The 12,858-nt window shown below is 37.5% G+C and overlaps 1 protein-coding gene across 17 annotated transcripts in view; it reads left to right on the forward strand.

Annotated features, from left to right (window-relative positions):
* The window catches only part of CREM (cAMP responsive element modulator), a 126,958-nt gene that overhangs the window by 93,709 nt on the left and 20,391 nt on the right, over positions 1-12,858 (forward strand). For 7 of the 17 annotated variants that reach the window (XM_066279274.1, XM_066279277.1, XM_066279271.1 and 4 more), the window contains one exon: positions 5,153-5,341. The exons of 8 other annotated variants lie outside the window; for them this stretch is intronic. In XM_066279274.1, the coding sequence (XP_066135371.1) occupies positions 5,153-5,341 (189 nt within the window). Of the gene's footprint in view, positions 1-5,152; positions 5,342-12,414; positions 12,486-12,858 lie in introns of those variants that run through there. 2 more of the 17 variants (XM_066279287.1, XM_066279288.1) reach the window with 2 other exon arrangements.

A 12,858-nucleotide genomic window follows, 5' to 3' on the forward strand; every position in this document is an offset into this window, starting at 1 on the left:
CTACACTTTTACTGAAAGGACAGATCTTGGCTATAGTTTTGCTGTGTGCCAATGATATTCTAGTCAAAGAAATTTTTCCTGTGTTAGGAGAATATTTTTAAAGATGGTGGTTCAGAAATGTTTAGAATAAGCAAATAATTTACTTCCGGTGTAAGATATGAATGAAATGAGAGTGAATTCATAAATGCATAGTAAAAACAACTAAAGTGATTAAAATGTTTGAAGTTTAATTCATTTAATTTTCTCTAAAAACAGTTGTTTTTGTATCCTACATTCTAGTATACCCGACCTGAACTCTTCCTTACCAATTTAGAACTATCACCCAAGACTTCAAATTATTTTTTTTTCCAAATGTCCCTTGTCTCTTTACTTACTTCTATTTTATTTTGCTAGGAACTTTGTTAGAACGAGTCTGTATTAACTCCTCTTTATTGGAATTTTTATACACTAAAGGCAAGAGGATCAATCTAAAACCCACCATTATGAATAAGATATTATGAACTATGTGGACTGCTAAAGAATTCAGAATTCTCAGGAGACTCATATGAGTCCAATCTTCAGAAAAAGAATTTGCACATGATAGGCTCACACATTCTAAGGTAAATGCAGTTGCATTTATTGCTTTTAGTAGGGGCTTTGCCCACCTTCTCCCAAGGTGATTTTCAAAGCAGATGTCGAGGTGTCTGTCTCCTTAGTGTCAATCTGGTGTTTGGCCTTGGTGCTGCTGTTCTTGTTCTAGCCTGAAGGTGTTTTAGTGTTTCTTCTGCTTTGAAGGGTACTTATACTCCGTTTTGTGCTCACTTTTTGAATTTAAATCTGAGAATTCACAGGAATAAAGTCTGTTGTTCTTTTTAAAGTTAATTTAATGAAAATGCACTCACGAATCTTTTTATTGCAATTTGGAATAAAGATGGCTCAAAGGATAATTGATTATACATTCAGTTGTTTATGCATTTCAGTTAGCTCATTTATACAGGTTTAGGGTTAAAAAGATGAGCATCAATTAAAAAGAGGTCAGACGAAATTATAAATACATTCTCGTTCCTCATTTGGTCATGAACTTTTTCCCCCATTTTCTACCCTTATTTACCTTTATCTTCTTCCTTCTGTATTAGTTTTACAATACTTTAAAATATTTTTAATTAAACATTTTTTAACAATTTTTTTCAATTTTTATTCTGTACATAATATTTCCCATCAATGATATTAATAGTTTTAGGAGAGAAGTATTCAGTGGCAATCAGTAGTGGAAATAGCAGATTTTTAAAACCTGGTTTTGTGTATTACTTTTAAAATAATTTATTTCCTGGGTTAGCTGATATAATAGCATCCTGGCTACTTTGATAAATGGTAGTTGGAGATGGAGAAACCATACTTGGGTTAATACTGATTTGAAACTAAATACCATGACTGTGTAAGGATATATATATAAAGACATTTGTGTAACCACTAAAACTAACTTAGTTGGAAAATACTTAAGTAAATTAATGAACTACACTTTAGCTAGACAAATGCTTTCTTAATGTAAGGCCAGTCAGTGTGTCCAACATTCAACTAGTATGTATAGAGTGACCTACTTAATTATGTGGTATAACTCACCTGAGACATTAGTGAGGGCAGATAGGGACCTCCCAGAGCTACTAGAACTACAGAGCTTAACCTCTCCCCACCTCAACTATAAGCAGATAACATACTAACACGCTTGAATCAATAATGAACGTTGGAGCAGAATTTGATTATAAAAAGTAAACCTAGCTGTTTACTTTTAATTTAATTTAGATATTTTATGAAACTGTTATGCTATTAAGGATTTCTTAAAAGAAGAAAATAAGTATGCATATTGTCTAAAATAGAAAAACAATTTTACTTCTGCTTGAGTCCCAGTTAATATTTACAAGCCAGTGTGCCTTTCTCGTGGGTACTAGCAGTGTGGACACAGGTGCAAGCGTTTATGCTTCACCTATGTGTGTCAGTCCAAGAAAATGTTAGTCCCCAAAGTAAAATTAGTGGGAAGTACAAAGGTATTTTATTTTCATTTGTTATGGCCGTGATATGAGCCAAACACTATTTAAAAATGATTAGCCAGATGTAATGTCTGGAATTTTTTTGGAAATATTTCAGACTTAAAATAAAAAGGTATGGGATGAGTGAGCAGGGAAAATAAATGACACAAAATTCTTGCTAGAAAATTCCTATATGTGTTTTTAAATAAGCTAAAACAAAGGATGTGACTAAACTCATTTAGTTGACTTTATCTTGGTTTTTCCTACTATTTAATTTATCTCAGTGTGTGCCTACTGAGAGCACTTATTATACTATTGAATATATGAGAAATGTTTTCTCAAATCTCTTATATGCTCATACATACACACAAAGCCTATTTCCAATATACACCATTAGGAAATCTTGTTTCTTGTCAAATAAGAGGCAACATTTGAAATGAGAAGGTCCTTTGTCATTTGATAATGCCAAAATAAAATGTACTTTTGTTATTTATATATAAAAAGTAAGAGCTAGGCTAGAGTATGAGACTTATCAATAGACAGTTTTCCCCCTAGAGCCAGCTTATGTGTATTTAGCTTTTGTCTTTCACATATACAGTAATTATATAATGTCTTTACCAGAAAATAGAATGAGAGGAACAGATTCTTGATATGTCAGTTTTCCAGTGTTGAAAGCAAACAAGTTTTGGTTGAAACTATGGAGAAACATTGAAAAAAAGGGGGGTTGTGAAAAAAAGTAGGAAAAAAAGAAAGCAAGGGTCTTTGTTGTCTGCCTATTTCATGGTTCTTATCCTTGAAAGCAACTACTCTTAGATTTTTTACTAGGCCAATAATTGGCATTTCAATCATTGGTATTGACAATTAAGTCCTATTATCAGAATTTGAAACCACACTTAATTTAACTCTTCTAGACTCACCAGTGGCTTACATTGTTTATGACATAGTGTGTCGTAAGGAGCAGATAGCATTCATTTATCATCTTGAGTGCCTGCTCTGTGACAGCGTGATAAGTAATGGCAGGTGTTGGGGGACAGAGCAGCTATTCAGAAGGCTGTCTAGCTATTCGTATTTTTTGAAACTTTGGACTGAGCCAAACTACCCTTTTTTTTTTTTACAAACAGTTGTTTGTAAAGTCAGCAGGACAGACTGATTACAAGAACAAATAATCATTGTGGACCTTCTATGTGAAGATAGAGTCAGTACACAGTCACACGTAGCCAATAGTAAGTAGCCCAGCCTGTCAGCACAAATAGGAGTTTTTTCTTCTTTTCATATAATTATTGCTTTCATTTTTCTCATAAAAATGCTTTGGTTCACCCTATATGAGTTTCTGCCTGAAAGTGCGAGGCCAAAATTACAATTCTTTGATCCCAAATAAACACTTGTCTCTCATTTCAGCTTTTAAAATGTAGATAAACCCTATGCTTTGTGCTTTGTATACACTGTGCTTACACTGCCTATACTTGTCTTTCAGTGACATCAAACTAATCAACTAAAAACACATTCAAATGTATGACAACATATAAAATGTACTTGTGTCCAGCCTGAGGCTTTAAGGAAGCCTTATCTCTTCTTTCTCATACTTCTATTTTAAGAAGGTAGATATGGTGAGATCGCTCCCAAACCTTTTATTCTAAAGGGAGAATCTTGAGACCTTTGAAATCTTTGGAGAGTCGTGGTAAAATCTTGTTTGTAAAGTGTAGTTCCAACAGGTTTATATGATCAGGTCGTTGCTCAAGTGGACCTCTGCTTAGGTACTATTAAGATTTTAGGAAATAATTTGGAAATTCCAAAGTATATATACTACTATAACATTTCTATTAGGCATTTACGTTGATTTATCAGTGTTGTCATTCTGATGGTGTGCTATTTTTATCTTCATTGTAAAATCTACTTAGATGGTTTATATGTCATTTTTAAAAAAGAAAAGCCTGACTAGGCGGTGGCGCAGTGGATAGAGCATCAGACTGGGATGCGGAAGGACCCAGGTTTGAGACCCCAAGGTCGCCAGCTTGAGCACAGGCTCATCTGGTTTGAGCAAAGCTCACCAGCTTGTACCCAAGGTGCTGGCTCGAGCAAGGGGCTACTCGGTCTGCTGAAGGCCCGTGGTCAAGGCACATATGAGAAAGCAATCAATGAACAACTAAGGTGTTGCAACGAAAAACTGATGATTGATGCTTCTCATCTATCTCTGTTCCTGTCTGTCTGTCCCTATCTATCCCTCTCTCTAACTCTCTCTCTGTCTCTAAAAAAAAAAAAAAAAAAAAAAAAGATAGCTCTTGGTTCCACTTAATCTCTAGTGTTTAAACTAAAATGTGGAGTCATAATCTTTATGTTAAAGTATACCAAACTCAGTTATTTAGATTTGTATATTAGAAGAAAATTTTAAAACACTTCACTTGATCAATTATTCTTTTGAAACTTTTAGTTAAAATGTTAATTTTTAAACATGACTGGCAAGTCTCAGTATTTAGAGGAAATTCTCGTAATTGTTGCCATTAGCCTAGTTATTCAAGATCCTTGATAGAGGTAAATATTGTAGCACAAATTGTTTCAATACAGTTAGCTTTTAAGGTCCTTTATAATTTAACACTTTATATTTCAGGTTTCTACTGACATAGTCAAAATGGTAAAGGCTACAGTTTTGTAGACTTGAGCTTTAAAAACAAAAATATATATTACATGAAAAGTTATTTTCTTTTGATGATAAAGAAAAGTACTGTAGTTAGCTGAATTCATAGTATTTATGATACTCAGTAGAGTTTCATTGACCATTTCCTAATTGTTAGAATGCTGTTTATTAGTATCTAAAATATCTGAAAGAATGGAGAAAATCACGAAGCTGGACTGTTTGTATCTCTTCTCTTCCTCTTAAATAATTTAGGTGGATGTCGAGGGAGAGGAGAGCTGCATGAGCTTATATATTTGAGACAGTTCAGAATATAAGATATTTTCAAGTATTTATAAGCCTTTTCAGAGTATTGTCCTGTCAAAAGGATCTCCTTATCACTTCAACATAAAGAAATAAGGGTAAATGGAGAACGGGAAGCATTGGTAATATATAGACCCAGAGTATATATTCTTCCAATATGACAGTATTAAAAATGAAGCTTGAAATTTTCTAATATTTCTTTTCTTTTTTTGTTAAGTTGCTATAGCCCAAGGTGGAGCAATCCAGATTTCTAACCCAGGATCTGATGGTGTTCAGGGACTGCAGGCATTAACAATGACAAATTCAGGAGCTCCTCCACCAGGTGCCACCATTGTGCAGTATGCAGCACAGGCCGCTGATGGCACTCAGCAGTTCTTTGTCCCAGGCAGCCAGGTTGTTGTTCAAGGTATATTTTATTAATCTAATACATTTACAATACCTGTGGGTTACTATCTCACACTATTTAGTGGTAATTTTATAGTTTTCTGAAATATGCAGGAGGTAGATGGGGGGGCACGTAAAGTCTTGAAGAAGAAATATTTTAGTATATTAAACAAGTTAAATAAATGATTTTTATTTTTGAGCAGATGTAATTGGCTCTAAAGAAAAGTTAGCCTGACCAGGCGGTGGCACAGTGGATAGAGCGTCGGACTGGGATGCGGAGGACCCAGGTTCAAAACCCCGAGGTCGCCGGCTTGAGCGTGGGCTCACCAGCTTCAGCCCAAAGGTCACTGGCTTGAGCCCAAGGTCGCTGGCTTGAACAAGGGGTCACTGGCTCAGCTGTAGCCCCCCCCCTCAAGGCACATATGAGAAAGCAATCAATGAACAACTAAGGTGCTGCACAAAGAATTGATGCTTCTCATCACCCTTTCTGTCTGTCCCTGTCTGTTCCTCTCTCTCTCTCTCTCTCTGTCAAAAAAAAAAAAAGTTAAATTCAGCATGGCATGATGAAAAAAGGGAGTAAAAAACATGAGTGAATTCTTTAATTAAGTAAATATCTTTTATTTGAGGGTTATAAGTATTGTACCTAATATATGCTTATTACCTAGTCTATGAGAATTTAAGTATCCAGTCTGTGATGCACTGAATTTGGGGTTTTCCCCAGGTGTTACAATCAAGTCTTAACTTATAGACATCTCGTTTTAAAACAATGACTGATTTTTTTTTTTAGACCATTCTTAGTATATGTAAATTCTTAGTTACTTATTCTACCTCTTACAGAAGCTGATAGCCATGAAATAAAGCATTTGGATTATAGCCCTATGCTTTTAGGAAAACCTGAGATTTCAGTTAAATTTGAGTTATATACTAATTTCATTCAGTTGTGCTTATGTAACTATAATGTGTTTATTACAACTTTTAAAATCCTGTATTTTTTATTTAATTTGCTGAGGACTTAAGATACAACACTAGTTTCAAAGGGAATAATGTCAGTTACTTTAGTTTGAAAGTCTTTGAGTATGGAAGATGCGGATGATAATGGATAGGTCTCTCTTTAACTAGCTGTACTCCCAAGTGTTCTGGAGGCTAATGTGACTAATAAAGTCTATGAGGAACCCAAGTGGTAGCATATATGGAGTATGGAATCATTCATAGTACTGACCTAATACTGTAATATTTTTCTTCTTTTGTTTGTTTTTGTTTTTTAAATACTATTGAAGTCCTTTGAACTTTGTTTTTATTTTTTTTTAGCACAAGAGAGAGAAAGAGAGAGAGAGAGAGAGACAGGAAGGGATGGAGAGAAGAAGCATCAAGTCATAGTTGCAGCACTTTAGTTGTTCATTGATTGCTTCTCATACATGCCTTGCGGGGGGAGGGACAGATGAACCAGTGACATCTTGCTCAAGCCAGTGACCTTCAGATTTCGAAACCAGATCCTCAGTGTTCTAGGTTGACGCTGTATACACTGTGCCACCACCTGGCCAGGCTGCAATGTTTTCTTCTAAAAGCCACCCATATGGATGCTCCTCGGCTTTTGGTGGGATTATGGTTGATAAACCCATCATAAATTGAAAATATAGTACTGTAGTTGAAAATGCATTTAATCCACCTAACCTTCTGAACATCATTGCTTAGCTGAGCCCACCTTTAATGTGCTTAGTTGGGCACAACCATGTCACAGTGAACACTGTAGAGTATGGGCTGTTGACCTGTGAGACCATCGGGCTGGTGGGGAGCTGTGTTTGCTGCACTTGCCCACCATCAGGAGAGGATGGACCTTAAATCACCAGCCCTGGAAAAGATCAAGACTCCAAGTGCAGTTACTATTGAATGTATATGCTTTCTCACCACTGTGAAGTCAAAAAACCGTAAGCAGACCATCTTAATTCAGGGACTGTATATTTCCCTCATACTCAGGAACCCTCTAAATCTAAATGTAAATCTACATGAATAATCATAAGGAACCATCCTTTTTTTCTTTTTTAAAAAAGATTTTTATTTACCAATTTTAGAGAGAGGAGAGAGAATGGGAGGGAGAGGAGCCAGAAGCATCAACTCAGTAATAGTTGCTTCTTGTATGTGCCTTGACTGAAGTAGGCTATCCACCACCACCACCACCCCCCATCCCCCGCAACTTCAGCATTCCAGGTTGACACTTTGTCCACTGCACCACCACAGGCCAGGTGAGGAATCATTCTTTAGTCTGATTTTTTAAATATAGAAAATCCATTAAAAGCTTGCTACTCTAACAATGAGAGATGTTTTTATTGTTTTGCATAGATAATATATGTTTTGTGCTTTGGGGATTTAAGAACTCTTTTTCTTCCATAAGTCACAAAAATATTTTTCTACATAGATTCTATTAGCTTCATCATTTTACCTTTTACATTTGGGCCCTTTATTCACCTGAGGTTCACCTCTGTATATAGTATTAGGCAGGAATCTATTTTTACTACTTCTTCACATATGGAGCCACTTTTCTCTTACTGATGGATTGTCCTTTCTCCATTAATTTGGGGCAGTCTTAATTATAAAGTAGGCTCTCATGTACACTTGGATCTCTTTCATACTCTTTGTTCTGTGCTGTTGGTCCCTGTCTATATGCTAGTAGCATGCTGGTTTATTATCTCACAGAATGAGTTCCTCTTTTTTGTTTTGTTTAGCTTTTGTGAACCATCATTCTTTCATACGGATTTGGAATAAATCTGCATTTCTAAACAATAATAATAATATAAAACCAGTGATGAGATTGCATTTTATTTATAGATTCATTTAGAGAGAACTGAAGTCTTTCTTTTTTTTTTTTTTTTTGAGATATTACCAAAATATAACATATTAGCTTCAGGTGTACAACATCATGTTTTGCTATTTGTATGAGTTCATATATGATCACAATAGGTCTAGTCAACATCTGTCTCCACCCATAGTTACAAATCTGTTTTTCTTGTGATGAGAACTTTAAGATCTACTCTTTAGCAACTTTGAAATATACATGCAGCATTATTAAGTATAGTCGCCGTGCTTTACACAACATCCCCTGGTTTTTGTTGCTATTTTGAATACTTTCCCATTATATTTTCTAGTTGTTGCTGGTATAGAGAAATAATGATTTTTTTAAAAAGGAGATTTTTTGGTTAACCTTGAAAACTTAATTACTCCTAATAATATGCTGTTTTTTTTGTGACTCTATCTTTGATACTTTGCAAATATATCAAATACAAATAAATTCGGTTTCTTCGCTTTCAATCTTTATTCCTCATTTTCTTTTTCTCCTTGCCTTGATTCTTCCTTTCCTTTTCTTCTCCTTTTAAAACATAATGATTTCCTGACCTGTGGTGGTGCAGTGGATAAAGCATTGACCTGGAACACTGAGGTCGCTGGTTCAAAACCCTGGGCTTAACTGGTCAAGGCACATATGGGAGTTGATGCTTCCTGCTCCTCCCCCTTTCTCTCCCCTTTATCTTTTCTCTCTCTCTCTCCTCTCTAAAATGAATAAAGTCTTGTCTGACCTGTGGTGGCACAGTGGATAAAGCATGGACCTTGAATGCTGAGATCACCAGTTCAAAACCCTGTGTTTGCCTGGTCAAGACACATGGGAGTTGATGCTTCCTGTTCTTCCCCCTTCTTTCTCTCTCTCAAAGTGAATAAGTAAATAATTTTAAATGAGTAAAGTCTTTAAAAAAATCATGATTGCCAGGAGTTCTAGTTCTGTGTTAAATTGAGAGCATCAGTGGACATATGCCAACATGAAGGTCACAGCAATTTCTTTTGCAGATCTCAGTTCTTACCTTACTGATCCCTCAGCAGTATCACACACTGTTGACCTCTGCTTCCTTCCCTCCCCTGGTACTGCATTCTTTCCATTTTTTCTTTTGCCTCTTCTGCCTCTTTTCCAGCCTCTCTTGTTGGTCTAGTCTTCCTCTGCCTGTCTCCTGAGTGTCGGTGGTGTTCCTCAGGGTTGCATCCTGCCCTTCTTCTGTCTGACTCGGGTGCTGTCCTTGGATGAACTTATCGCTGCCTGTGGCTTCAATGCACTGTGACTATGCCCCGAGGCAGATTAAAGTCAGTTGAGGCCCCAGGCACAGAAGAAAATATTGGGCCCCTTACATTAGAAAAAAAGTGTAAAGTTGGGGTTTTGCAGGGTCCTTCTGAACTTGGGGTCCAGGGCACATGCACGGTGCTCCCACCATTAAATCCACCTCTGACTATGCCCCTGACTCCAACTGGCTACCAAGATATTCCTCACACATCTCTAACATCTCCGACTTCTTAAATTCAAAACTCCACATTCATTTCCCCACCCCAATTCTTATTTTGTTTACTCTTTTTCAGTAATGGGTTCTGTGTGCCCTGTTGCTTCAGTCCAGAAACCTTCCTCTCCCCACCCACCTTCTCCATTCATTTTTCCTCCTGCTAAAGCACATGTCCCATTCCCCACCCCCATTATAATCCCAGTTCTAGCTGCTGTGCCCTCTGACCTGGATTCCTGTAGCAGACTTCATCTGCCAGGTGGCGGGCCTGAAGTTGGGCACTGTGGAGCAGCTTCCTGATTTTCCTAGTCATGCCAGAGGCAGCGTATCCCTGCTAGGCCTGTCTTTTGGGGGAATTGTTCCTGAAGTTTAGCTAGGCTTGCTTTCTTCATTCCTCAAAATGATTCTGGGTACTACTATTTCTTAAAAACAAAACCTTCTGCCTCCAGCATTTCCAATTCTCCATTATACTCTCAATTCTGCGGTTTAGAGTGGTATTTCTAAAATTCACATCTAATCATGTCAGCCTTACATAATTAGAGTCAAAATCCTTAACATGACCCAAACCTCTGCTTCCTTCCTCCAAACTGCTCCCTCTTGTGCTGGCTGTCTTTCATTTCCAGTCCTGTGCTCTGCGTTCCCTCCCCTGTAGGCCCTTCTCACAGAGCTGTTTGCCCTGAAGCCATTGTTCCTGGGGAGCAGCACTTCCCCAGGAAGCCTTCCCTCCCCTCCGCAGCTGACTGCAGTTCCCACTGTACCTTCAAAGGGTGCATACTGCTGAACTGTGGCTCTCAAGGTCCTGCCCAGATGGTAACTTTTGTTGGGACAGGGATTCTTAGTCCCTGGCATATGATAAACGGTGCCATGATAAACCATTTGCTGAATAAAAGTGAAATACTCTTCCTCTAGTGAAAATGTAGAATTAGTTCTATATGCTGATTTAACTGAGTTTTCCAGGTCCCAGGAATTTATTAAAACTTTACTGATAGTAGTCAACCAAACAACCAGCCTCCCTCTTTTCTTTCTTTCCTTTATCGTTTTTTTTACAGTTTTCTAAGCACCTAAGTGCCAATTTAAAGAAATGTTGAGAATAATTTGAACTTTCTGAAATATGAAATAAAACTGACCAGTATTCTGGGATCTAAACCCTGAGGTATGGCTGCCATGACATGACAAAGAATCCTTTACGGAGGCTCCGCTGGGGCTGATGCCTAAGGTGCTCCCCTGACTTTTTTATATATTAATCAGCAAGACTTCTTCAGTTCATGTGTCCTGGAAAATTCCCAGAAATATGGTTCTCCTTGCTGTTTCTCCTCTTCAGCATCTGAGTGGAAAGTCCCTGCCTTTACTAGAAGGTGCTTCATTGAAAAAGGCAAAAATGTGGTAGAGTATCCTTTCATTGACTTAAGGTCAGCTTGAACTCTAATCATGAGAGACTGAGCTTTGTACAATCACTGATGAAGGTCACTCTGTTTTGTGCCATAGAGAGACACATAGGCTGTGGTCCACTGAACTGTTACACATGTGCCAGGTTTATGTTTCACCTTAGAATCATTAAATGTATAGTGATCCAGCTCCTCATGCACCAAAACTTTACTAAGTGATAAAAATAAAGCTGGACATATTTTTTTCAATTTACAGATACTAATTGTGATTTGTGAATTTTTGAAAATCACAATTTTTTCTAGGAATTTTAATTTAGTAAAATAATGTGTTAGATTGAGCCCTATATGTAATCGCTATTTTTGTAGGCCAAAAATGTCAAGTATGAGAAAGTTCATATGGTTCAAGCTAATATTTATGGAAGAGTGCTGTATAATACTTGCTACATTTGACTTTTTATAATTTCAGTAGCTACTTTCTAGTGCGAATTCTATGTTACCTTGGGCACAGGCGGGTTTTCTGGTGTAGCAAATAGAAATATAAGTTAAACAAAGGTGGCTCGGCATTTCTTAGTTGGAGAATCTGGAAGTGTCTACAAAGTACATTTCTGTTTCATAGCCTCTCTGAGCTGACTGAACTTTCAGTCAGTTGTTTATTTTTTAAGTTCTTCAACTATTTTTTTTCTCCTTTTCCAAGTTAAGAAAAACCTGTAGGGCTTATGCCCCCTTTGTTCACCTAGAAACCTTGGACATTGTAATAATAAAGAAGTAGCCTCATGCTTGACCAGGCGGTGGCGCAGTAGATAGAGCGTCGGACTGGGATGCGGAGGACCCAGGTTCAAGACCCCAAGGTCCCCAGCTTGAGCTCGGGCTCATCCGGTTTGAGCAAAAAGCTCACCAGCTTGGACCCAAGGTCACTGGCTTGAGTAAGGGGTTACTCGGTCTGCTGAAGGCCCACAGTCAAGGCACATATGAGAAAGCAATCAATGAACAACTAAGGTATCGCAACAAAAAACTAATGATTGATGCTTCTCACCTCTCTATGTTCCTATCTGACTGTCCCTGTCTATCTCTCTCTCTGTCTCTGTAAAAAAAAAAAAAAAAAAAAAAAAAAAAAAAAAAAAGAAGAAGTATCCTCATAAGAAACAAACAGGTAACTTTTAATGTTAATGAGGTTTTTGGTTTTTTGTTTTTTGTTTTGGCCAGAGCCCTTTTCAACAGATTTTCATGTAAAAAATGAGAAACAAGAGCATTGAATGGTTCATTACAGGGTTTTTATAGGGCTTTGGTTTCAGTGAGCTCTGCTGTGACAAAGCAACTTGATGGCAGTGATAGGCTAGTGATGTCATTGTGAAGTCAGTACTGCCACTTATAACTGCAGTGTGCTAGCTGGGGCACTGGGTGTTGACCTGGGAGAGGAGGACAGGGCAGTTCTGCATGCAGAAGCCCGTCATGGCTGTAACTGGAAATGAGACAGGTAAGAACTTTAGAGAAAGATTTAAATTCTGCAAAATTATTTTTGATGTTTTGAAAAGTTATCTATGGACCGATGAGGAGTTTTCTGTTTAGCAGCTCTACAGCAGCTTAGTGCAATTGGTTCTTTGCTCAGTATCACTTACTTGATCAAGGCAGTTCTCTCTCCCTCTCCACCGTCTCTCTCTCCCCTGTCTGCTCTACTAAAATAAACTGTTACTTCATCTGCAACCTGTTGCATACCTAGTGCAGCTACAAGTTACACATACTGTTCAAGTTACAAAAAACAAGGCTTCCAAGTTCATTGCTGTGTAGCTCCAAAGCAGACTGGCATTTTGGGATGTTTGTGAGCCTACTTGTTTCTTTGCTGGAGTGTC

This window comes from Saccopteryx bilineata, chromosome 5 (assembly GCF_036850765.1).
Source record: "Saccopteryx bilineata isolate mSacBil1 chromosome 5, mSacBil1_pri_phased_curated, whole genome shotgun sequence".
Lineage (NCBI taxonomy): Eukaryota > Metazoa > Chordata > Mammalia > Chiroptera > Emballonuridae > Saccopteryx > Saccopteryx bilineata.